Source organism: Vulpes vulpes, chromosome 3, assembly GCF_048418805.1.
Source record: "Vulpes vulpes isolate BD-2025 chromosome 3, VulVul3, whole genome shotgun sequence".
Classification (NCBI taxonomy): Eukaryota; Metazoa; Chordata; class Mammalia; order Carnivora; family Canidae; genus Vulpes; species Vulpes vulpes.
In genome coordinates this window covers 104,968,539-104,994,689 of record NC_132782.1, presented here as the reverse complement: position 1 = coordinate 104,994,689, position 26,151 = coordinate 104,968,539, and the positions used below count along the sequence as shown (strand labels likewise).

Here is a 26,151-nt window from a genome sequence, read left to right as displayed (position 1 = left end):
TTACATTACCTAGCAGATAGAGTTAAATGAGATCAGTCACTCAAATGGTTTAGCAAATATTCCCAGATTGTCTGCTAGATGCTAGGCACTGCTCTAAGCATCTGTGAGGAGGTGATTTTAGAAAAGACAAGCTTAGTGGGCATGTTGCAGGCACCGAATAAATGTCAGCTATCATTAGCTCTCACACACCAATGCTTGTGTTTGTAGAGACTCACACAGTGGCTGTGGGTGTGGGTCGACAGACATGCCACACGGTCCTATTTTGGGGATCCCATTATGATGGATCTGATGAATTTAGACTAAACGATCTCACACCTTGTCCAGGTGGGTTTGGGATAAAGTACAGCCTGTAATTCAATGGGTCTTCTAGGGCCGGGATGCTCCTGGGTATGCTCCATCAGTGTGGGCCTGCTTTGTTTTTGCTGGAACAGGGTCATTCTTTGCTAGACTTTGGGAAGACAGTAGGTGACATTCTTCGGAGAGAAGGCACCATTAGCCAAACTCCCTCTGGTTCTGAGAAAACTTGCAACAGAGTCCAATACCCGCCCCCCCTTCACCCCGGCGTTTTTCAGTTAAGGGGACCGAGTGTGTCATTTTATTCGTGGCCCAACTTTTTGGTGCTTTGAAAATGCCCTGAGAAGCCCCCTGACCGCAGCCCAGGGGAGGGGAGGGGAGGGTGGTGGAGCCATCGTTTCCCTGCAAATCGCCCAGCCGCCTGCAAAGTGAATACTTAGTTAATGCAATTAAAAACAAAACGCAGGGGCGTGTGGAGATCTAAATTCGGTGTAGCAGTTTTGGTGCAAATGCTGTTTTGGGGGCTACTGGAGTCAAATTCAAGCAGAGGAAAGAAGAAGTGGGAGAAATGGGAGAGGGCCGACGGATGGCAGGATGGAATCCGTGGCTGGGCGGCGAAGGCAGATTTGGAAATTCCTGGCTGGCGACGGGGAGCTGGAAGCGGAGGGCGAAGGCCGGACTCCGCAGCCCCGGGTGAGGAGGGTGAGGATGGGGGGGGGGGCGGGGGGCTCCGGAGACCGAGGCTGAGGCTGGACGCCCAGGCCTTGCGCTGCACCAGAGCGGGCTGGGCGCGCAGAGGCGGCGCCGCGGTGTGCCCTCCCGTGGAGCGCGGGCAACGCCGCGAGGTCGTAGAGGGTCAGAAAGTGGCAGGTCCGGGGGCCTAGGGGAGTCCGGGGAAGGACATTCCGGGACGTGGGGCATGCCACGGCCTCGGCCTCGGCTGCTGCGTCTCCGCTGCCCCCGAGCTTCTAGGACTATGGAGCTGGTCCCGCGGCCCTCTCCCGGGGGTGCTTACCCCGGCCCAGGGCTTGCCGCCCCGCCTCCCGGCTCAGCCTTGGTCCTCCGCTCGTCCCAGGCGGTGGAGCCGTCCGGGAGGCGCGCCTGGCTGGGGGGCGCAGGCGGGGGGAAGGGCGAGGTGGCCCTTCGCGCCTGGAAAGGGCGATCCCTCCGTCCGCCGAGGACGGGGAGCCACTTAGCCCGTCCCTAGCCCCTCCGGGTCACCCCTTCCCGGGAGGGCAGACCCGAGCCGCAGCTCCTGCGCACGCACGCCCGAAACAGCCACGGGCGGGGCCGCCTCTGCGCCCGAGCAGGTCGGAGCCGCGCCTCCGGCCCGGAGAGGGCGCGGGAGGTCCCGCAGGCGTCCTCCACCTGCCGGGAAGCCCCGGCGCTGCCATCGGCCCCGGCGGCTGCGGAGCTCCCTCCTCCCCGGGCCCCCGCCGAGCTCGGCTCCGCACGCCCCCCGACTCGCTCCCGCCCGCCCGAGTCACCTCTTCCGCGCCCCCGCCCCTCTCGAGCTCGCGCCCGTTCCACCCTCCCCTCCTCTGCCCGCCCTCCTCCCCTCCCCCTCCCCTCCCCTCCGCTCCTGCCCTCCCTTCATTCCACAAGTGTTGCTTCGCTCGCTCTCCAGCGCACTTGGCGAGCTGGGGAGGCGACAGGGACCCGGCGGGCGAGTCCCGAGCCGCGGGCCGAGGGGAGGCGCGGGCGCACCGACTGTCCCCCGCTCCCCGGCCCCCGCCTCCCCCGTAGCCGGCCGGACCTGCCCCCTCCCCCGGCCCCCCCGCGCCCCCCCGCCGCCCGGCCGGGCGCGCTCCTCCCCGGCCGGCCCCTGGGCGCGCGGCGCGCTGGAGGCGAACGCGGGCTGAGCCGCGCGCCGTGGCCGCGACCACCGAGCGCCCCGCGCCGCCCCCTGCATGTGCGGCCCGCGGCGGCTCGCAGCCCCCGGCAGCAGCCTCGGCAGCTTCGGCCGCGCCTCGAGAGGCGGCTGCAGCGGCTCCAGCGGCGGCCGAGCGGCCGAGCCCGGGCTGGGAGACACGATGCGCCGCGTCCTCCGGCTGCTCCTCGGCTGCTTCCTCACCGAGCTGTGCGCCCGCGTGTGCCGGGCGCAGGAGCGAGCGGGGCACGGGCAGCTGGCGCAGCTGGGCGGCGTGGTCGTGCTGGCGGGGGGCAACCGCTCCGGGGCCGCCTCCGGGGAGGCCGGCGAGGGCGCGGGGGTCTCGGACGCGCCGCCGACCCGGGCGCCCACGCCGGACTTCTGCCGCGGCTACTTCGATGTCATGGGCCAGTGGGACCCGCCGTTTAACTGCAGCTCGGGCGACTTTATCTTCTGCTGCGGGACTTGTGGCTTCCGGTTCTGCTGCACGTTTAAGAAGCGGCGACTGAACCAGAGCACCTGCACCAACTACGACACTCCGCTCTGGCTCAACACCGGCAAGCCCCCCGCGCGCAAGGACGACCCCCTGCACGACCCCACCAAGGACAAGACCAACCTGATCGTTTACATCATCTGCGGGGTGGTGGCCGTCATGGTGCTTGTGGGCATCTTCACCAAGCTGGGGCTGGAGAAAGCGCACCGGCCCCAAAGGGAGCACATGTCCAGGTGGGCTGCCTCCCCCCCCACCCCCCTCCGCCTCCCCTCCGGGCGCCGCTCTCCCAGCGCTTCCCTCCCCCCTCCGCCCCCATCGCCGCGTCTCCGCCGGGGGAGGTCTCCCGGGAAGCCAACTTCGTCGTGGAGCGCGGAGAGGGGGCGCTGGGCTGCGCACAGGTGTGGATTCGAGCGTGTGTGTGTGTGTGTGTGTGTGTGTGTGTGTGTGTGTGTGTGTGTGGTCTCTGCCCCCTTCACCCTCTCGCCGCCCCCTCCTTGCCTAGGATTGGAGTGGACCTGAGACAGCCCGGGAAGCCCGCGGCCCCGGAGTCCTGGGGTTTGGGGAGGGGTCCGCCGCTCGGATGCCAGATGCTGGGCTCTAGGTAAACAGGGCAGGCGAGCCCGAAAGGGAAGGGGGGCGTGTGTGAGCCCGCGCGCGCGTGTGTGAGGGAGGAGGGAGGAGGGAGGAGGGAGGAGGGAGGAGTGTGTGCCGCCTGCAACTCGTACCGCTCGCGAAAAAGAGGCGAGGGAGGTGGAAAGAGGGGAGGGCTAGAACAAAAGCCTCGCCTGGAGCGGCCGCCTCGCTCCCTCGGAGCTTCCAGGTCCTTGGAACTGGGACCTCGGTTGCCTCCCTCCGCCCAGACCCCTCGCTTCTTTCCCGGGTCTGCACCTCCCGCAGCGGGAGGAGGGGGGTGGGGGGTGGGGGAGAGCCGCCTCCGCTGCGCGCTGCGCCCCTAGCCCGCGGTTGGCGCGGACTCCAAGGGCGGGCGCCCCGCTCCCTCCCCACGCCGCCCCCCGACACCCTGATTCGTCAACTTTCCCGGTTGCCTTATTCATTATGCAAGTCCCAGCGCGAGCAAGTCGCAGCAGATGGGAGAAGGCATTTGGGGATTAATGGAGCTATTTGCCTTTTGCTTTTTTTTCCCCCCTTAAAAAAAGTGTCTAAATTGATTTGCACAACCCAGTAACTTCGGAGGTGGAGGCTGCAGCCCCCAGACCCCGCAGGGTTGGGGCCAGGGTTAGGCGTGAGGTCTGGGGCCAACCGGGTTGAAGAGCGACAGGCGGTCTTCCAGCAGCTGGGTGGTTGGGCGCCCGCTGGATCTTCTTCCCGAGTGTGGACATCGGGGTCGCCTTGGGGCCCCCCTCCTCTCCCCGTCCCCTGCACACAGACACACACCCTCCCCACACCTCCGGCGGGGGCCCTTGTGTGCGCGTGTGGATGCACGCGCTCCGTGCGCCTGCCTAAAAAATCTGAACAAAGAGACCCACCAAAAATAGGCGAAGGAACATTACCACCTCACTAGTAATTATTTTCTATTTATACGCAGAGTATCCGATGACTTTTTTTTTTTTTTTACCCCCCGTGGGGAGGGATTTGGGGGAAGAGGTGAAGAAGTTCCTCTTGGTTTGGGTCAGCGGGGAGGTGTAGATGGATGTTGGGGTCCTAAGCGCAAAGTAAGCTTCCAAGGTATACAGGAAACCCTGCCCCGCTAAAAGAGTCACATGCTGGCCCCACCCACCTCCTGCACCCCCCACGCCCCCAAGACGCCCTGTCGCCAGCCCCACCGGCGGGTGTTTCACGTCCCCGCAGTCCCCGCGGATCCCTGTAGCTTCCCCAGGTCTGTGACAAGGTGAGGGAGGAGTGCCCAGGCAGGACTGCAGCAGGCAGCGGGTGTCGCCTTGCGAGGGAGCGAGTCACCCAGGGACCAGGGATCAGAAGGCTGCCTTGCAGATTCAGCTTAATTCCTCTGCCCACTGAGCCTTTTTCTTGCAAACCAGCGCAGAAAGGAGCCCTCCTGGGTGTTGGGGTGGGGGTGGAGGAGGGTAGGAAGGGCCGGAGAAGGCAGGTGGGGAGGTGACAGCTAAGGGTGGGTGGCTCCCTTTGGACGTCTGTCGGAGAAGGTGATGCTCCAGGCCCTCTTGGATCGGAGTGTCCCTGTGGAGACAGCACTCCACTGCAGACCTAAGGGCCCCAGAAGGGACTCAACTTCCTGTCCTGCCCCCTTGCAGCTCTGTCAGGAGAAAAAGAATCACCTAGGCTCTGCTGGTTGCAGCCACTTTCTTCAGCAGGTACCAGGAAAGGACTGCTTGGGGGTGAAATCTCCAGGTAGCCAGTCCTCTGGTAACGGAGCCTCCGCACTGGCTTCTCCTTGTACACATTTTGGGAGTTCCAGAATGCAGTGCAAGTGCATTCTCTTGAAGGGACAGAACAGTTGATTTCCACCCCCCCCCCCCACCCCCCACTCCCCATGTCCAGCCTGGAGCCCGTCTCCCGGGTTGAGCTTACCACCCTGAGATCAAGACCTGAGGCTGAGATCAAGACTGGAGGCTCAACCCACTGAGCCACCCAGAAGCCCCAAGAATAGTTGATTTTTATGGGCAGTTTCCATGGTTTGGTTTTCAACCCTGACTGCTGTTTGGGATCGCCTGGAATGCTTAAAAAAAAAAAAATCATGTTGCTAGGGGCCCCACCCTAGACAATTTAGATCAGATTCTCTAGGGCTTCGTGAAGCCTCTGTACTTTTGTAAAGCTCTCTAGGCTTTCCAGCGTGTGGCCAATCACTGTTAAGGAAAAGGAACTAACATTTGCCAGGCACCGTAGTAGGGGGTGTGTGTATGTAGACGTGTGGACATGCATGCGTGAGTGCATGTGTGTGTAAACATCCTCTCATGTAGTGCTCACAGCTATGAGACAGGTGCTGTTAATTCCCACTTACGTATGAGAAAATCGTGGCTCGGTTTGCATGGCTTGCCCAAGGTCACACAGAAAAACTTCAATCCCCGGCACCTGGTTTTCAACTGTGTTTTCAGTTTCAGGGCGCATTTGGGGGGGCGTTTCCTAAAATGCAAAACGCACATTCTTGTGTTGTGTTCAGAGAGATTCCAAATCCATAAGGTCTGGGATGAGCCCTTAGAAATCCGCATTTAACAGCCTCTCTGGCCCCTAAAAAGTGGCCTACACATTAAGAAAGACTGTTCTGGAGTTTGGGACTATTTTACAGGGTTGGGGATGGATGAATTTGTCCAATGCCACCACGACTCTGGTATGTGCCTTCTGTTGTGTGTTGTCTGCACAGGTAGAGCTTTATGTGTATTTGTGGTGCTGGGGGCTGCCCCAAGGACCGTCCAAATGCATCTTGCAGTTGATGCAGGTAATCATCTCGAGCTCATTAGCTGTTGCCTGTAGGGGCTAAGAGGTGCTTGGATGGGGCGGGCACACCCAGCTTGGCCTCAGAGAGGCTCCAAGGTGGCTTCCAGGTGAAATTAATGTGCTGGCCGCAGCCTCTTAATTTATTTTGTCTTGGGCCGTGAGGGTTACTGAGATGAGAGGTTCTCATTTTATCTGACTCACAGATAAGTAGGACTTATCTTACTTACAAGTCTCGGAAGACTTACAGCCCCTTGCTGTCCGCATGTCACCAAGTGCTCCTGTGACCCGTGCACTTGTAGGATCCCAGAACAGGCCTCTGTGATGTGGGTTTTCCGGCTCAGAGTCCTGGGCATGTCACCTGCTTCCTTCTGGGCTTGATTGGGATTGAAATCAGGAGAGTCCGTGATTCCAGGAGCTGTGGGGCTCTTGCCCACGGTACTGTGAGAACTCCACAGATACTCGTTCACCAGACCCGGGAACATTCCATCCTGCCACGATGTAGTGGAAGAAGAGACTGCAGAGGGTGGCCAGTTATGGTCACCAAAGCATGCAGACATGTTTTCTTTGGTCTGCAATGTATTTCTCTATTCATGCATTCTGATTTTTTAAGTTTCTCTTTCTCTTTTTGACTGTGAAATATTTTAAATACACACACACACACACACACAAAGCCCATGAAACAAAACCTTAAAAGAATAATAAAAATGAACTCCAGTATGGCCTTCAAGGTTTCTAAGCCCCGGCACTACCAGCATTTGGGGCTGGCTCAGTCTTGGTGGGGGGCTTTCCTGGGCATTGCAGGGTGTTGGCCAGCATCCTTGGACTCTACCCACTAGATGCCAGTAGCACCCACCCCACAACCCAGCTGTGACAGTAAAACAAAAATAATAAATCCTCAGCCATAGCCACATGTCGTCAATGTGTAGAATCACCCGCAGTTGAGAACACTCATCTAGACTGAACAATTATTAGCATTTTGTCATATTTGCTTTATAGCTACTCTCTCCCCATATTTCTTTCTCCCTCCTCTTCCCCCCTCCCTCCCCTTTCCTTTGTTTTTTTGGCTGAAGCATTTGAAAAGAAGTTGCAGACATGACACTTCCTCCTGAGAACAAGGACACTCTCCCACACAACACAATTCCAAGTATCACACCCAAGAAAAAGGACGGAGATTCCATCATATCATCAAATAACCAATCATATCAAAATTTTCCCAGTCAGGCCAACAAATGTCTCCTAGAGTTTGGGTTTTCAAACTCAGATCCAGTTAAGACTCCCTGCATCTGGCTGTGAAATTTCTCTGGTCTCTCTTCTCTATCATGTTTTAAAATCAACTTAGAACCAGTTGCCAATATTTAGAAGCGGGGAGTTTTCACACAGACATCTAGATTTCTGACTTCTCTTGAGATATTGGGCAGGTCTGGCCACACTGGACCTGCATTTTCACACGGAAACTGCTGGCTGCCGTGCTGAGAGGTGACTTTCTTTTTCAGGAAGCTCACAGGTTCACCTCCATCTCCGCCCCCCAACCCAGTTCATTCAGTAAACTGCAGTCCTTGGAGATACCTTCAGGCTGACCTTAGTGGCACGGGCTCTGGTTGGATGGCCTGAGATTCAATCCAGCTCGACCACTGAATAGCTGTGTGACCTTGGGAAAGTTACTTCACCTCTCTGAGTTTTTAGATTCTTGTCTGTAAAATGATATAACGATGATGATCCTTATGGCATAGGCTTGTGGGACGTTTTGCTGAGCCTGGGCTTGGGAAACTCCTAGCCCAGAACTTCCTTATAACTCTTACTCACTCTTATTATTCGAATTTTCTACCCCTCATCTGCTGAAGGGGTAAGTGCTGTAGTCTGGAACTCCGTGCCTGGCCCTTGCTCTGCTAACATCTTTTCAGCTATGTGACATGGGTCGAGTCTCCTGACTCCTTCTGACTTAACAAGAGGAGGTGGCAGGTTCAGAATAGAAGACCCACGTGGGGCCACAGGAAAAGCCTTGCAAACTGGTGGCCTAGGTGATGTTGAAGAATGCTCGTCGGGTTTGCTATCTTGCCGTAAGCTTGTGTGTGAATTCTCAATTTCAGGTCCTTCCTCAGTGAGGCAGGCCTCATGACAGTCTGCCTTTTGAGAGGCACAGATTGCTTTCCATGAGGATGAATAAGCCCCGGGGGAGAGGAGGAGTCAGACTTCAAACCCCAGACAGTCTGAGGCCAGAGCACAGGTCCTTGACCACTAGGCTGCACTGCCTTTGAGCGGACCTGTGCAGGACTTCTGTTTCTCAGATCACAAAGAAGTGCTTGATGCTCTGCAAATGGCCACACATGCAGTGGGGCCAGTTCAAGGAGCCACCATAAGATCAAGACCAGGAATGTTTTCTGCGTCTGCCCCTGGCAGGGCCAGCCCTCTTGGAGAAGGTATTGATGAGAAATGACCTCAGGGGCAGAAAAGCATGTTTGAAGCTCTGTACACTTGAAGCCAGTAGGGAGCACATGTCATTATTTTGCCCACCTTCAAACAGAATCAGAAATCCAAGGGGCAAATTACATAGCACAGTGTCCTGTGTGGTTTTCAAACATGCTTCAGAAGAGCTGGAGTCCCTTGCAAAGAAATAGCATCAAGTGATGAATGTCCCTCCTTCTTTTCCCTTTTCTTCTTCCAACTTCCCTGTTTTCTTGTACATCTGTGGTTATCCTATGGCTTTAACCAGATCCCCGAGTTGGAGAAGCCCTTGCATGCATATCTTGTTGGCCATGGAAAAGTCTCTATAAATTCTTTTTCCTTGCAGGATATGTTTGCTTCTCTTTGGGCATTGAGTCCTTGCATTTATTTATTTATTTATTTTTGAGAGAGATGGAGGGAGGGAGGGAGGGAAGGGGCAGAAGGAGAGGGAGAGAGAGAATCTTAAGCAGACTCTCCATGCCCAGCGCAGAGTCTGACACAGTGGCCCCATCTCATGACCCTGAGATCATGACCTGAGCTGAAATGAAGAGTTGGATGCTCAATGGACTGAGCCACCCAGGTGCCCTTGAGTCCTTGCATTTTAGAAATCACCTCCATTGGGGTATAGTGTACATAATAAAAAGGAGTTTGAGTTTGGAGTTTAAGTGCAGTTTAATGAGCTTCGTCTATACCTGTGTGACCACCACTCTGAAAATTATCTCATGCCCATTGCCCTTGCGTTCTTGAAAAATAAAATATGCTTCTGATACAAGAGGAAATGCCCAGGAATCCTATTCAAGTGTTTAAATGTCAGAGCACAGTTCAGACCTTGGGACTCCTGGAAGCTTTGAAGCAAGGTGCTGGGACTCTGAGCTCTGTTTGGAAATGTTGGGGTCTTTTATTTGCTCACTGTAATTGGAAAGTAAGAGGATGCAGCATTCTCTCTTTGTTCCTCAAATATGCCAAGCTCATTGCTACCTTGGGGCTGTTGTGTTGGCTTGGCTCAAATTCTCCTCTGTCAGACCTCACATGCTGGCTCTCGCTATTCAGGCCTCAGCTCGAGTGTCCCTTTCTCTGAGAAGCTGTCCCTGACCACCCAGGCTCAGTGACCGCCCCCCCCCCCCGCCCCTCCAGCCCATCGCCTGATGTTAATAGCTTCATTTCACATTATAGCCTAAAATTAACTAATTTAGTGGTTTGCTAGTTTATTATCTGTCTCCTTGCCTACTGTCCACAGTAAGGAGTGTGGGGACACTAGAGTCTCTTCTGCCGTTGTATCCTCAGTGCCCAGAACAGTATCTGGCACAGAGGAGTACTGGCTTCTGACATCCTGGTTTACATAAGAAAGTATCTCCTCTTTTATTCATTCATTCTTTCACTTATTCATGTCATAGGTATTTATTGAGCAACTATGGCACCCCGGCACTATTTTGGGGGCTCTAAGAGAACAGTGAATAAGTACAAACAGAATTCCCACACTCATAGAGCCAACTGTCAAATGGCCCGAGACAAATAACATACAAGTACATCTAGAAAGAAGCTGACACTAAATTGAACTTTATAAAATTGCCAATATTCAGGCACTTAAAAATGGCAATGTTTCAACATAATTGCTCTGAACCAGGTTAACGAATATCAAGAAAAAGTAGTTTCTTCAATAAGGTACCTGTATTATTAGCTAGGGTTCTCCAGAGAAACAGAACCTATGTGAGATATAATAGAGGGAACTTCATTATGTGGACTTGCCATGAGCAAGTCTGAAATCTGCAGAGCAGATGTCTCAGTTTGCAGGCTATCAGGTAGGAAAGTTCTTTTTCTTTACTCAGGGGAGGGTCAGCCTTTTGCTATAGTCAGGCCTTCACCTGATTGGATGAGGCCCACCCACATGTTGGAGAGCCATCTGCTTTCCTCAGTCTCTTGATGTAAATGCTCATGTCATCCAGAAGCACATTCTTAGACACATCCAGAACAGCTTTTGACCAAATATTGGGGCACCTTGTGGCCTAGTCAGGTTGACACTTAAAGTTGACCATCATAGTCCTCTTAGGATCTTGCTACTCAGAGTGTGACCTGTGGAGCAGCAGCATTTTCATTAGCTTGGGAGCTTGAGCAAAAGAACCTCAGGCTCTGCCTCTGAGTTACTGAAACAGAATCTGCATTTCAACAAGACCCCTAAGTAACATGAATGCACATTGTTTAAGAAGCACCCAAACCATGTGCCACAAATAGAGGCCAAATCCTTGGGAGTTTGGCTTACAGCGCATAGTTGGTTCTTTCCATTGCCTTATTAAGTTTTTTGGTTACGTGTTATAATGTGTTTTTTAGCATGTGCCCTCATGCATGCACATTTGTTTTTACTAGTAAATATGGGATCATACTAGCAAACAGCTATTAGGTACATTATAGGACATATATGAGAACAGAAATTTCAAACTGAGCTGAAGGTACAATAAATATTTTAAAATTAGTTGCTAAGCATGGTGACATCATGCGATCATTGGCTGACATCGCAAAGATTGAGGATGAAGCACATCATTAATAAACAGTCTATATTTTGAATATTTCTCGTGAGAGTTGTGATTCTTTTTGGCTGACTTTGCTTTGATCTGAATAGCCAATCATTGTTTTTAACCTTGTGACAAGCTAGTGGTTGAAGAGAAGGCGAGAGTCAACTCTATTGTGCTCTGGTGCTTGCTCTATCAGTGTTGTCTCCAGGCTGCGGTTTTCCTGTGGGGGATATTTATTTTATTTTATTTTATTTTATTTTATTTTATTTTATTTTATTTTATTTTATTTTATTTTATTTTATTTTATTTTATTTATTTTATTTATTTATTTTATTTTGTGGGGGATATTTTTAAGCCACGTGCCTGCTGAGTGATGCTTAGCCTACTTAAAAGGAGAAACTTTATCTTCATAGCCCCTTTCAGGGTGCACCTGGCTGCAGTACAGGTGATGCACCCCAGTGATGGTGCCAACTGCCAGTCACCCTCCTTGGTCTGAGTTTCCTAATTCTCACTGTCAGGCGTGGGCATTTCAAGTGAAGGCCCCAGCATCCCTACACACACACACACACACACACACACACACACACACACACTACATTGATTTCTTACTTTAATGACTAAAGATCACACGTGGAAGCTCTTGGATTTCCTTTCTTGATCCCGAATCATTTCATGAGGTCTCTGGAGGGAATGGATCATACCTTGTAGGCTGCTTTTTGGGTTTTGTTTTAAAGATTTTATCCATCTATTGAGAGAGGCAGAGACATAGGCAGAGGGAGAAGCAGGGTCCACACAGGGAGCCTGATGCGGGACTCGATCCCCAGACTCCGGGATCATGACCTGAGCCGAAGGCAGATGCTCAACCACTGAGCCTCCCAGGTGTCCTTATGGAGGTTTTTTAAAAGAACCCTCATTTCCACTGCATACTTGGGGAGGGGCTGCTTTGGGAGAAAAGCAGCATTGGCTTCTGGGCAGGACTTTTAAGAACTTTAGCACTCAGGAGAAGCCCAAGGGGTCTGCAGAAGGCAGTGTTGACCATGTTTCTGGTAGCTGTCCTGGTAACTTTGCTAACCTCTTAAAAGCCTGAATATTTTGAAATTCTGGGGGGACTCCTTGGAGAAACTGATGAAAGCTATGGCTTCTTGCTCAAGAAAAATGTACAAACAAAATTTCTATTCAAATCCAGATCCTCTGAAGCTCAAGATGAGGAACCTGTTTAGAAGTTAAAAAAAAGGCAAATTAGGTTTTAGAGGGCATCTGCCTTTCCCCCCAAATGCTCCTTTCCTGTTGTCCTATTGAGTTTCAAATTCTGCTTACATCACAGAACTGGGAAGGAGGCTGAACTCTGATTTCAGAGATACTCAGGTTTGTATCTTGGTCTCTGCACTGATAAGCACTTAACTTGAGCATTTTCTTCCCCCGCATAAAATGGGTAGGCTAATCCTCACCTTGAATGCTCCCTTCCTGATTGGCCATCTTTCATCTTCATTGGCCTTTTTTCTTGTACCTCAAATATTCTTATTCTTTCCTGCCTCAGGGCCTTTGCACTCGCTGCTCCCTCTGCCAGGAAGTTTCTTTCCATCATGTTTATGTGACCAACTCCTCACTGTTCAGGGCTCAATTCAAGTGTCATCTCAGGAAAACTTTTCCCGACCACCTTATCTTTGTCTCTCTCTGTGTCTATTTAGAGTTTTAAAAAAGTGTACAATTCAGTTATTTTTTGGCATATTCATGAAGTTGAGCAACTATCACCACTATCTGATTCCAGAACCTTTTCATTATTGAAAGTCCATATACGTTCAACAGCCACTCTCTAGTCATCCCTCTCTCCAGCCCCTGGCCACCACTCATCTACTTTCTATGGATTTGCCTGTTCTGAACATTTCATATAAATAGAATCATATGCTCCATGGCCTTTCGGGCCTAGCTTCTTTATGGGAGTGTTAGTATTCCAGGTTCCATTCGTGTTGTAGCACGTGTCAGTACTTGATGGCTTTTCATGGCCGAATCATATACTCCATCCCATAACATATATTTTGTTTATCCATTCATTAGTTCATGTGGGTGGTTTCCCACATTTTGGCTGTTGGGAATAATGCCGTTATGCACTGGTGTCTCTTGATCATGTTCCTTTTATGTATTTAATTTTCACAGCCCTAGTTTATTTATTTAATATACATATGTCTTATCCTGTCCCCTAGAATATAAGCTCCAGGAAGGCAGTGACCTTTTCCGTCTTGCATCTTGCTGTATTCCCAGAGCCTTGAATAGTGCCTGGCACAGAGTAGGCAATAAAGATTTGTTCAGTGAATGAACGAATGAATGAATGGGAGCAGTTGCTATTCTCTTGTCTCTTGGAGGACTCAATCTTTTCCTGTAATTCACATGCGACCCTTGCTGTGTTCCCTGTATCTCACATCTGATACTTCTCACCAGCTGTGGTTCTTGGGCCATCGTCTCATTGCCCAGTGAGCAACCACTTCCCAAAGCTTGGGCCCTCTGTGACCTGAACAAAGTCCCAGACTTGAATGTGCAGCAGAAAAATCAGGTGGCTGCATCCTGCCCCTGGAGTTTCTGAGTCAGTAGGTCTGAGTGAATCTGAAAATTTGTATTTTAACACGTTTTCAGGGGATGCTATTGCCACTGATTGGTGGACTGCTATTTGAGAGTTGGTGCTACAGGGGGGTAAATTTCAGCAAGCAAGCCGGGCCTCTTATAGTCATTGGTGGTATGTGGGGGCCTCACTCAAATGCTCACCTTGCTTCTCTGTCTCCCTTGATGTGGACTCAGAGGGTTCTGGTTTGTTCAGAGCACCTGGATGTATATAAACGTGTGGCAGTATGCTGGAGAAACTCTCCCTGGTCCAAGAGGAGGAGTGGACCAGGATGCTTATTGCTGTGTTGTGCACAGAGGCAGGGAGGTGTGCTGATCATCTAGGTGCCCATAATCAGGGAAATGGATAAGCAGGGCTGATATCCTGCAGCTTCTCACCATGAAACTGCTGGATGGAGGAGATTCACAGTTAGTGGTACGGCTAGCTCTCGTGTTGTGCAAAGAGAAAGAAACAGATTGAGGTTTACAGTAAAGATGCCCCTCAGGTCAAAGATACACACCTGTGCAATTATAGCTACAATAGTATATACTGTTCAAGGATAATCCTATCTAAACAGAGATGTGATGGAGCGTAGGTGAAGAGAAGTAAATGTGCTAGTGAGGTCTGACCTTAGGTGTGATACCTGGTTGACAGCTATCTCCGTTCTGATCAGTGTGCAAACATTGAGCTGCTTGACTCAGTTTTACATCTAATTGCGAAGGTCACTGTTCTGGTTGAATTGTCTATCACATCTCTGCCCCCACCACTACCCATTTAAAAAAAATATTTTTTAGAGTCGTAACCTTGTGGTCTTTGGAATGTGACTTTGTCTAGAAATCGGATTGTTGCAGATGTAATGATTTAAGACGAGGTATCCTAGAGTAGGGTAGGCCCCCTAACCCAGTATGACTGCTGTCCTTAAGGGCAGATTTTCACAGGAAGACAGTGACTCCAGGAGACACACTAGGTGGTGATGGACAAGATTTCCAGCAACCTGCAGAAGCCAGGAAGAGGCAAGGGAGGAGTCGCTGTAGGTCCCCAAAGGGGTGCAGCCCTGCCGACAACTTAATTTTGGATTTCTGGCCTCTAGAACTGTGAGACCATAATTTCTGTGGTTTGAACCCACCTGGTTTGTGGTGCTTTGTTACAGCAGTCTGGGAACTAATACAGTCACTTAACACCTCTCCACTTGCTCTCTTATCTGTCGAATAATACTAAGAAGATGATCAATCTTTGGGTGAGCGTCAAGGAGATTAAACATGATGATAAATGGGAAGAGCCCAAAACACAGTTGGTGACTCAGATAGAGCTTTCCCTCCATCCCAGCTACTGATTAAGAAGGGTACTTACTTACAACATGGGGTGTGGATGGCTCACACCAAATCCTCCCTAGCTGTAGGAAACCCCATGCACACAGTATACAGAGTTATGAATACAGACTCTGGTTCAAAGCCCTATACAAGTGGTTGTGTGACCTTCAGCAGGTTAATTCACCTCTCTGAGCCTTTGCTCATCCACAAAGAAGGAGTAATAAACCTCATAAGGTGCTCATATGCTACTTAGTTGAATTAAGGCACATAACGTGATTAGCAAGGTGGCGGGCTTATGGTAAGTACTCTATAAATGTTATTTGTTGCTAATAGTGGGTCATTGCTGTACATGACTTGTGGTATCTAGCATTAGCTATGAAGGGGGACTAAGTGTCTGTGGGGTGCAGACACTTTACATATATTCTTCATTTAATCCTGTCAACAACTCTGTGAGGTGGGTGATCCCACTCTTACGCAGCTATTGTGAGGAGCATGTGGACTGTTTTGCATGAAGTCCTTATGTAACCTCTAATTGCAGTGATCTTTTTTACTTCCTTATGTCTTTTTCTCCCTCCCACCCCTAGCTAGAATGGCAGCTCCATGGAGTAAGGGGCCTCATCTTCATAAACACAGTGCTCAGAGCACAGCAGGTGCCAATCATTGTGTTTGGAATGAACAGATTTAAATTCTTTCTTCTTTCAGGGCCCTTGCAGATGTCATGAGGCCACAGGGCCACTGCAACACTGACCACATGGAGAGGGACCTCAACATTGTGGTTCATGTCCAGCATTATGAAAACATGGATACCAGAACCCCCATAAATAATCTTCGTAAGTATAGTCGTGCGGTCCATTTCCAGCCCCTCTTGGTGACCCGTGCGGTGGTCATGTGTCTAGATTTCATGGTCTGTTTGGGTTCATTAAGACTTTTCTGTTTGTTGACTAGTTAAAAGTTTTAGTTCATCTCTCTGGGATGAAGCTGTGTTTGGCATCATCAGCTTTCACTTGGTTTGTTTCTCTGTTAAAGAGTGATCCACTTAGTTGGTTTCTTATGGTGGGTTCTTCTGTTAACTAATGGCCCTCTTGGATGGTTCATCTTGGTGGTTCACCCACCTTGTTAACCACTGGGCTACTTGGTTGATTCGTCTTAGATAGTTAATCTGTTATCCAATAACCTATTGTATTGATTCATCTTGATTGGGAAATTGGTTAACCAATGGTCCATTTGCTTATTTGTCTCCTTCTTGAGGTAGACCAGTTGTGACCATTAGGTTCCCCGCTGTTTTCAATGAACAGATAGTAGTTCAGAAGAATTCGATTTCTTTTTCATAGAGTTTTGCAAAAATAAATCACAAACTACCCTATGTGTATGTGTATGCATGTGCACATGCACATGTGTGTTTGTGTGTGGGGTGTTCCGTTGTGGTTCTGTTGGTTTGGGGTGTGTATATGTGATTCAACAGTAGCAAATACTCTCCATTTTTCTGCCAGGAAGGAAAAAATGCTACATTTGCTATTATATTTCAATAGGTATTCTTTAGTGGACAGAGCATACTTGGGGATCTTGGTATATTCCCTCAATTTTTCTTTTCTTTCAAAGGTTATATACAATATACCTTATGGAGCTGATGCACTGGCTAATGGGAAGGGGGGAAGCAAGATTGTTTAGTTTTTTGACAATAGTGTGCTACCGTGTTTATTCCTAGCAATTATGTTTTCAAGTTAACCCCCCATTAAAGTAATGTGGAGGGCTTGGTTTAAAACAACAAAAGCCAGACAATTTAAAAGATGCATTTAGTTGTGGCTGGAGGTTCTTAAAAACATTGCACATTTTATAGTCTGTGTTGCCTTTGCTGAAGCTCCACGAGGAGAGTTGCACTGGTGTTTTATTTGCTGAATCATCATTTTGGACTGTTTGGCTACAAATTTTTATGCTGGATGAGTAGAGGAATAAATCTGTGGTATTTGACATAGGTGATGCAAATTATCTGATCATGCATGGTGATGATTTTTCATAGCCTTGGAAAAAATGTGGCAGTATATTTGTAAAGTCAATGTTTACACAGTTTGAAAATGGGCTACCAAACAGAATGTCTTAGGTGTCATTGTATTAAATAATTCAACCTTATTTATTTATGTGCCAGGTCGTAGAGTGGCATGAGAAATAGCCACATCTTAGAGCAAAATACATCAGCAATTGGAAGTTTTATGACCAAATCTCACAGCCCTGAAAGATACGGTAAATTGCACCAACTTTGACATGGCAATTGCTGAGCCCAGTTCTGGCTTTCATGGAAATGAGCACATTCTCTTTCAGATGTCACTGGGAAATAAGTTGAACCTAGATGTATGTGGGTTCCAGCCATTGCATGTGAGTGAATATGATCATGGAGGAGACAAAGTTGAAATGGTGTTGAGTCCCTGGCTCTACAAGGTGATTTGTTAACAAGTTTCTCGTGAAGTTTCCATCTTTAGGATGATGTTTGAATCAGCACTAACGTGGAATAACAAACTCTTTGAAGTCACCCACGTTTCATCATTGTGTCAGGCAAAAGGGCAAGGAACATTAATGAATCTTGTTTCAATACGGGACTTTTGTTTAAAGTTGTACTGAAAACAAATTACTGCTCAGAGATGGGTGTCCAGGCACTAATTCAGAAGGCTCCTGTGAGGCACTAACTGGGTTTATTTATGATTCTTGCTTTTAGTTTGTATCTGAATCTCTCAGTAATCTGTGATATTTATACTAATTAAAAAATGTGTCTTGTAATATTCTGGGAAGAAGTAGACCGGAGCATTCCTGGTAGACTACAGGAGAGAATTCCAGGTGCATGCAAACATTGCATTCTTGCATGAATATGATGTTAATTTTATATATTGCTGCTGGGTTGATCTAGTCCATATCTCCGAGAATTCTTCGTAACATCTGGAAAATAAAAAGCATACAGCTCTTCTACAGATTTATATTAATTGGTTCAATTTCTATAACTTGTTCAGTACCTGGTAGTCATGATAGGCTTCCTTGTAATGATTTTGTCTTTTTTTTATTGATTCACAAGAGCTATTTATATATTATAGGCACAGGGAAAATCTACATATTCAAGAGAAGGAATGTTTCGGGAGTTCACTGAGACGATAGGCCTTGATAATTGGTATTTATCAGTTATCAGGGGTTCAAGAAGCCATGCAGGTGCCCATTTTGACCCATAGAGAACTAGGAGAGAAAGAATCCAGTCCAACTGAGAAGTTAGATCAGCTCTTGGTGCCAGAATTAGAATGCACCTATTGAATATAAAACCTTTTTCCTGAGCATTCTAGGTGCTATGAAGATTTACAATAAGAAAAAAATGGAAAGAATGACGTATCCATTTGTGATATACCCATCATGCCATTGTTGGGGCATTCTTCACTAAACATTCAAGTGACCAGATTTGACCAGAATTCAATACCTAGAACTTGAATGTCATTTCTTTTGTCTCTATCCAGTAACCCACTCGACATAGTTTTAGGAGAATATTCCTCTCCATCTGTTTCTCTTTCTTCATCTTAATACTCGTGCTAGAGCCCTTTCTGGCCTTCCATTATACTTTGGTCAAATGCTAAGAGAATAAAAAGTCATCTAGAAGGAAGGGAGTGGGGAAGGACTAGGGTAAAGGCAAATGGAGGCGACAGAAAGCTTCAGTGTGGGGGAAATTTTTGCCAGTTTTCCTTTATAAATTTCCTAGGGTTGATTTTTTCCTGTGATATGCAAGACTTGCCTTTTTATCTGAAGACGGATTTTTCTTCAGCTGGAGCTGTTCATGTTCTTTCCAGGCATTCAGTGATATTGCCTAAAAATATTTAGTCTGATAATCAAAAGGGCCTCGACCTCTTTGATGAACAGGATGTAGATTCAGATGAGATAGTGATTTTTCGCAAATGCTCCGCGGCTTCTGTGTAATTATAGTTTGCTTTTGAAGGCACATTTTGTCCTCAAGTGCTATGAACGTGCTTCTGTCTCCCCCACCCAAGCCTCGCAGCCTGCCAGTGACACTCCCCATCCTTTCTGGGAGTGCAGGGTAAATATAGGCTCCCTTTCGTCTTAAGGATGGGAGATGGGAGTGAGTGCTGTAGATACAAGGAGAGAGCCTGGATCAACGTCTCTCAGCTTGTCTGTGTTAACAGCACTTTTTTTTTTTTAATACAGTTTTAGTTTGGGAATAATTTATATTTACTGAGAGGTTGCAAAGATAACACCCAGAGTTCCGTATACTCTTCACCCACTTTTCCTGAATGTGAACATCATACACTGATGTGGTTCACCTGTCACAACTAAGAAATCAACATTAGTACATTATTTTTTAGCTAAACTGTTGATAATGTTTGGATTTCACTATGTTTCTTCACTCGGGTCCCTTTTCTGTTCCAGGATGCACTCCAGGAAGCTACATTGTATTTAGTACTGCAAACTTGATAGTAGAATTTTGGTTGGCAGTATTGTTTAATGATGTGGTAAAGACTGAAAACAATCCTAAATAAGTCAGTAGCAATTATAAAGCCTTTATTGCCATGGTATAAAAAGTGTCTCCCAGTGGCTATAAAAACAGCCACATAAAGTTATTCACCTGGTCACTGTTGGAATAGAACCCATTGTTATACTGACTGCGCTCTCACATGGACTCCTGGGACAGAGTACCCTCCTGTTCCACGCAAACATGCAACCCCTCTTTGGAATTGGGTTGACGTTACTCTATTTATTTAGCAGCATAATCTGAGCAGGGATCTCACCCCGAACTGAGGAGAAGTACTGACTTGATGTTTCAGGACACAGAATCCATCAGAAAGATCAGGCTCCTGTTCCAGCCTCAGCCCACTCCCTACTGCCCCAGGACCATTCCCAAGTGGGCTTACAAGGAACCAGATGAAAGATGCCGTGCAGCTCTTGTCTAGGGCCAAATGGATTTCCATTCATTTATTCATATTTACCAAGGCACCTGGATGTCATATACTTGACTTTTGGAGGCACTGGGAGGGATATTCCCAAATATCTTTTCAAAATTGGGGGAACTTCCTAATCAGGGCAGGTACATAAGAATAAAACCTATGTAAGGTAGTTAAATATTAACAATTACTTATATAGACAGCATTCTAAACCCCAAACACATTGAATCTTCAAAACCTTATTAGGTTGGTACTGTTATTTTCACCTCATAAAGGTGGGGAAACTGAGTCTCAGGTTAAATGGCTTTTCCAAAGCTCATACAGCTATTCAGTGGTGGCACTGGGGATTTAAACAGGGCTGGTCAGACCCCAAGGTCTGTGTTTTAATCACTACACTGTAAGACCTCTCCTTCTGGTACAGGTGTTTGCAGAATGGGGAAGTCTTCCCCCGCTAGGAGTTGAAGTTGATAAAGGATATGCTAGGTGAACCCAAAGATTGATTGAAACTGTAGGAAAGAGAGCTCTTTCCAAAACACACTCCATCATACATCTTGTGGAGTCCTTCCTTAGGAGGCATAATAACTAAAGTTTTATTGAGCACTTGCTATGTGCCATGTATTGTGTTAAAGCTTTGGATGCCTCAGCTCATTTCACACTGGAAACAACCTTCAAACAGCCCAGCTCAAATCCCTGCCTCAGGATCTTTGTACTTGCTGTGCTTCCTGCCTACAGAACCCTGCTCACAGGCCTCTACCCTTTGACATCTTACCCCCAAAGTCACCGCATGGGAGATGACTTCCTAGTCTTCCTCTTGTTCCCAAGTCACCTACTGTTCTCCATTTCTCCCATTATTTTCTTCATAACTTCTGTTCCCTCTGATATTATCTTCCTCATTATTTATGTCTACAATGTAAACTTTGTGAGAGCAAATGTTTTGTATTGTTATAGCGGCATCGCATATTATGGCTCACGGCAGCAGCCCCATACATTTCTGTCCAGCAAATGAAAAAGCCCGTGGAAGGGGTATTATTATTCCTGTTTTGTGAAGGAGAAAACTGAGATTCATGGAACCTGAGAAACTCACCTGACATGATAACTGAGATTTACTTTAGAAATCACCAGGAAGATATAAAATTGTAGGGGATGGCAGAGGAAACAGAAGTAGAAAATATTATTGTGGCCAAGTACATGGGGGTTCATTCTGTCTTTGTGTATATTTGAAAATATCCACCATAAAATTAAAAATCAAAGATCTTGTCCACAGTGTCCTAGTTAATAGAAGAAATAGGATTCATACCCAGGTCCATCTGATTACATAGCCTGAGTTTTATTAGATACACATGAGGGTATCTTCTGGTGAATATCCAGGGTCAGAAAGAGTAGGAATCAGGGTACTTTTGGGACTTCAGTAGGTAGTGTGAGTAATAAAGCATCACTGTCTTTTGCCTTTTTATACACTTAATCACTGTGTCTTTTAGTTCATATTAATCAGGGAGAAAAAATGTAGTTTCTGACCAGCCAGTGGCCTGGCTTCTCCTGGATCAACTGTCTGTCTCTGGTTCAATCAGTTGGATGGGGTGGAGAGTGTCTTAGCCCCTCTCATGGCTATGATGGGGCAAGTTCTTGAAGAAGGTCATACTTGAGAAGTGGGGTAGGGATTGGCATTTGGAGCTTTGTTAGGGTGGGGGCAGGGATTGTGTTTATTCACCCCTGTATCTCCAACGAAATGACACAGTGCTCAATGGATGTTTGTTGAATGAACAAACACACACATGGATGGATGAATCTCAAGTTCCATAAGAGGCCCAGTGGAACCTGTTAGCAAGGACCGTTGGGATTTTGAGTTTTGAGGGAACTTGGGTAATTAACTCATGTGAAGCTTTCACTTTTTTCAACCAAGCCACAGCTACCAACACTCATGTTTCTGAAATGAAAACTTTCTTTTCCACAGTCAGGCAGGCTAAAACTGCTCTATCTGAAGATCTATGATTATTATGGTTTTGGTACATGGGTCAGTAAATTATAGAGTTAATCAAAGTTAGGGGTTGGATCTATGACTGGATTAGTTACAAATGTTTGTAACTAAAGATAAATACAATGGCTTGAGTCAATTTTGTGTGGTTTTAGATCAAGAGTTCTGTGTTAGATGAGTCTCTGACATGTGTATGATGGCCACTAAACATGTCCAATATGAATTTGTGGTAGTACAATGAGGGAGTGGGGGATATATGCTTAGCAGAGAGTCATACCTGAACTGGGTATCTGCTCTGTCACCTATAACTATGTAATCTTGGAAAAATTAAATTAATTTTTTGTACCTCAGTTTCCCACACTATAAAAGGAGTAAAATACAAGATTGTTGAGAGGATTAAATGCACTACCACATATAATGAACTTAGCATAATGGCCGGTAACATATAAATGTTGGTTGTTATGATGATTATTAGTGGAATGAGTGATCATTAGTGTTAATGTGGTCCATTAAAGAGGGGACGATGATACACACCAGCACAAATTTATTGTATAGTTGATATTTCAAAGTGAAAATGTTTTCATTCTGTGTGTCAGTTGATAACACAATCTGTGTGTGTGTGTGTGTGTTTGTTACTACTAATGTTTTTGATGCAAATGAGAACTGAAGAATCTGTCAATTTCTTCCCAAGGAAATAGCTCTGATGGAGCAGCTGTCCCATTCTTAGACATTTGTTCCTGTGTTATGTTTTTCTTCAATTCCCGTTGAAACACATGAGCTTTTGTTCTGTTAGGAATATTGATTTTAATATTTTATTTACAGTGGTGGACCAGGCCCATAAGAATTTGTATGGTCTCAAACATGTCTTGTATTTCCATCCAGAAAATGAGATTATGTATGCATGAGGGTGTGTGTGAGAGGGTTTGTCTGTGTGTGTGTGTGTGTGTGTGTGTGTGTGTGTAAGCAACAGAAAAACAGAGCCGTTAAAAGAAAAAAAAAAAACCTTACCATTTTCTGTATTCCACCTCCTGGGCTGTTTTCAGAAATTGCTACTAATGCTGGCCACATGGTATTGCCTAATTAGATTTGCATTGCTTTTCCAAAGTGCTTCAAACCAGCTGTAGGACTATTTGTAAAGAAAGCCTAGGTGCCCATCACAGTGTCTGGTTTAGTTTAAAAGATGCCAAGTTCTGTTCCTTCCATACTAGGGAAAGCCTATTTTTGGACACAGTTTCTTTGGGAGAGCATTTCTAGTTATATATTGGGATTAAATGATGCAACATGCCTACTGTGTTTTTGACACTTAGTGTGGATATAAAAGGAGTAAAAGATAAAACAGAATGTTTGTTCTGCACCTGCCACACGCATGCATTTTGCTTCTCACAACAACCACATGAAATAATTGAAATAGGTATTGCACCCACATGTTATAGATAAGAAGACTATGGCTCAGAGAGTTTAAGTAACCTGCTCAAAGCACAGACTTATTCAGTAAGGAGTTCAGACCCTATACGTAGGCTCAAACATGAACCCATCTCTGTCTGGCTTTAAGCTTTGTACTCTACGCATGAACTTTCTTGTGCCTTTCCTGGAGACCTACGCTGGATGATGCTCCAGTTATGTCTCTTCTTCTCTTTCTTCTCCTCATTTATTGGTTTCTGCTAAGAATGACTGTATTAGATTATGCTTATCTTTGAAAATGGACCAGTTGAGATAAGGTCACTATTTCTGTCTTGGAGGACTCAGATTTTAGCCAATTTGTCTGATTTCTTGTCATTAATATTTCCATTGAGTCAATCAATATTTAAATGATACTTACTAAAATCCTGCTATGAACAAGACAGTATATGAGGACTTGGAGATATGAGGATGAATGAGACAAGAATAGGAACTATCCTCTTAGAGTTTATGGGTCAGTGGAATAAATAGATAATAGAAGAGGGAATAGATTAGGACACTTTTTATGAGAAATTGTTATTTTGTTCTGAGAGGGAAATACGCCCTAACAACTTCCAAGAGTCACAGTGAAAGAAAGCAGAAAAATGGCATGTGCTAATTTTCCTTGCCTTTAATCAAGGGGAGATCTATCAGTCTTAGAGTATAGGTCTTTGTACACTTGGGCAGCTCACTCAGTTGAGTGGTTGATTCTTGATTTTGGCTCAGATCATGCTTTCAGGGTCCTGGGATCGAGCTTCACCGTGGGCTCCACACTCAGTGGGAAGTCTGCTTGATGATTCTCCCTATCTCCCCCTGCCCCTTCCCCAGTTCTGTCTCTAAGATAAATAAATAAATCTTAAAAAAAAAAGAATATAGGTCTTTCTTGCAGGTCTGATTAGTTTTATACAAATCATATAAGGGGAGAAGGGGGATTTTGTTTGGTTAGGGTCACATTATTTTTGTTTTCCTATTAAAATGCCATATCTGACACAGGAAGACCAAAACTTCAGAATTAGCTGTCAGGAGTTGAGTATAGATTCTTTTCAGAGTATCTTTCCAGTTCAATCAGCTTGCTGTTCTTCAAGATTAGTGTTGAATTTTTCTTCCTTTAAAAATAACAGCCAATATAAAATTAAGCAACATAGTTTAAAACCATAATACATATATTAAAATAATTTATAATGAGGTTTTAGGAAGCTGCTTGAAAAACTCCAATAAGAATTCTCAATAAAGTTAATTACAAGTTGAAAAGGAAACCCCATCACATTATTCTGAGAATGCAGTTAATGAAACTAAGTGTAATCATAATCTGAATATTTCATTAAATGGAGACTTAAACTCATTAATTTAGGTATTAGGCTTGGAGTTGTGTCCTCACATGAAAACTGCCGTGCTCAAAGCAGAGCCTGCACTTTATTCTACTCATTTCAATCCAGCCCTTTATCCCCAAGATGGGCTCACGTTTGGAGATCTGTCCATGGTGCTGAATCACTCCCCGGATGCCGGTTACGTGATTCAAACCACCGAGCAAGAAAAGTTAATCTAGAATTTTGGAGCTTGAGGGTACTTCAGGAATTATCTTGCCTTTGGTTCACTCCACTTTTGGTTTCAAAGATGATTAAAAATTGTAAAGAAATTGAAGAACTGGGGGATCAACATAGTGTACTAACTTTCAATTTTGCCAAGAAATGAAATTCAAAAGTAACTACAAAATACTATCACCGTCATTTCATAAATGACATGGACATTTTAACACTGAACATGTTGGTAAGAAATATTTCTTGAAATAAAATACAATCCCTAAATCAAATGAAGTGTTAGCTTTATGAAAAACTCATTCCCCTGTCCTTATTTCTCTCTCTCTCTTTCTCTCTCTCTTTCCCTCCAATCAATTGAAAATGAGAACACGGATTTGCAGTTTGGGGAATTACTGATTATTCCTTAAATGGTTTGCTAACTGAATAAGTATTTGTTGAATAAATACTGGGGCTTGGTGTTAGGGATACAGAGTTTGGCTCTGTGTGTATGTATGCATGTGTAGGTATATATGCTTATGCATATTTATGCATATATGAATTCATAGAGATTATACTCAGTCCATTCTTTGCATCTTACAAATAATGAAACTGAGAACCAGAAAAATGTTTTTTTAAGCTATACAATGACATTTGAAAAAATTTTTTGAAAGATTTTATTTATTTATTCATGAGAGAGAGAGAGAGAGAGAGAGGCAGAGAGAGAGGCAGAGACACAGGCAGAGGGAGAAGCAGGCTCCATGCAGGGAGCCCGACATGGGACTCGATCCCAGGACTCCAGGATCATGCCCTGGGCCAAAGGCAGGCACTAACCGCTGAGCCATGCAGGGATCCCTGAAAAGTTTTTTTTATTTAAACTCAATTTGCCAACATATAGCATAACACCCAGGGTTCATCTCATCACGTGCCCTCCTTAATGCACGTCATCCAGTTACCCTATCCATCCATCCATCCATCCATCCATCCATCCACCTCTCCTTCTACAACCCTTTGTTTGTTTTTTAGTTTGTAGTCTCTCATGGTTTGTCTTCCTCTCTAATTTTTTCCCTCTCAGTATCCCCCCTTCCCTTATGATTGTTTTCACTATTTCTTGTATTCCACATATGAGTGAAACCATATGATAATTGCCCTCCTCTGATTGACTTATTTCACTCAGCATAATATCCTCCAGTTACATCTATGTCAATGTAAATGGTAGGTATTCATCCTTTCTGATGGCATAATGATGAAATTTAACAAATTAACACTGTTTTGAAACTTTTATTGAGTATTTAGGACACAATAACTGATCACAAATACATGTTTACTTGGCAGTTCTCTGAAATGGACTTAAAGTTGTGAAGGGAAGGGATAGACTTTCTAGCTATGGTACAGCACTAGTTTAGTTTGATGTCTTACCTCTAATCCAAA

General features: G+C 46.4%; 1 protein-coding gene across 2 annotated transcripts in view; it reads left to right on the top strand.

The window, feature by feature from the left end:
• Positions 1 to 2,096: 2,096 nt before the first annotated feature.
• SHISA9 (shisa family member 9) overlaps positions 2,097 to 26,151 on the top strand; it is a 279,211-nt gene continuing 255,156 nt past the window's right edge. For both annotated transcript variants that reach the window (XM_072753828.1, XM_026002966.2), the window contains exons 1-2: positions 2,097 to 2,890; positions 15,581 to 15,708. In XM_072753828.1, coding sequence (XP_072609929.1) covers positions 2,205 to 2,890; positions 15,581 to 15,708 — 814 coding nt within the window. In that variant the 5' untranslated portion in view covers positions 2,097 to 2,204. The remainder of the gene's footprint in view (positions 2,891 to 15,580; positions 15,709 to 26,151) is intronic.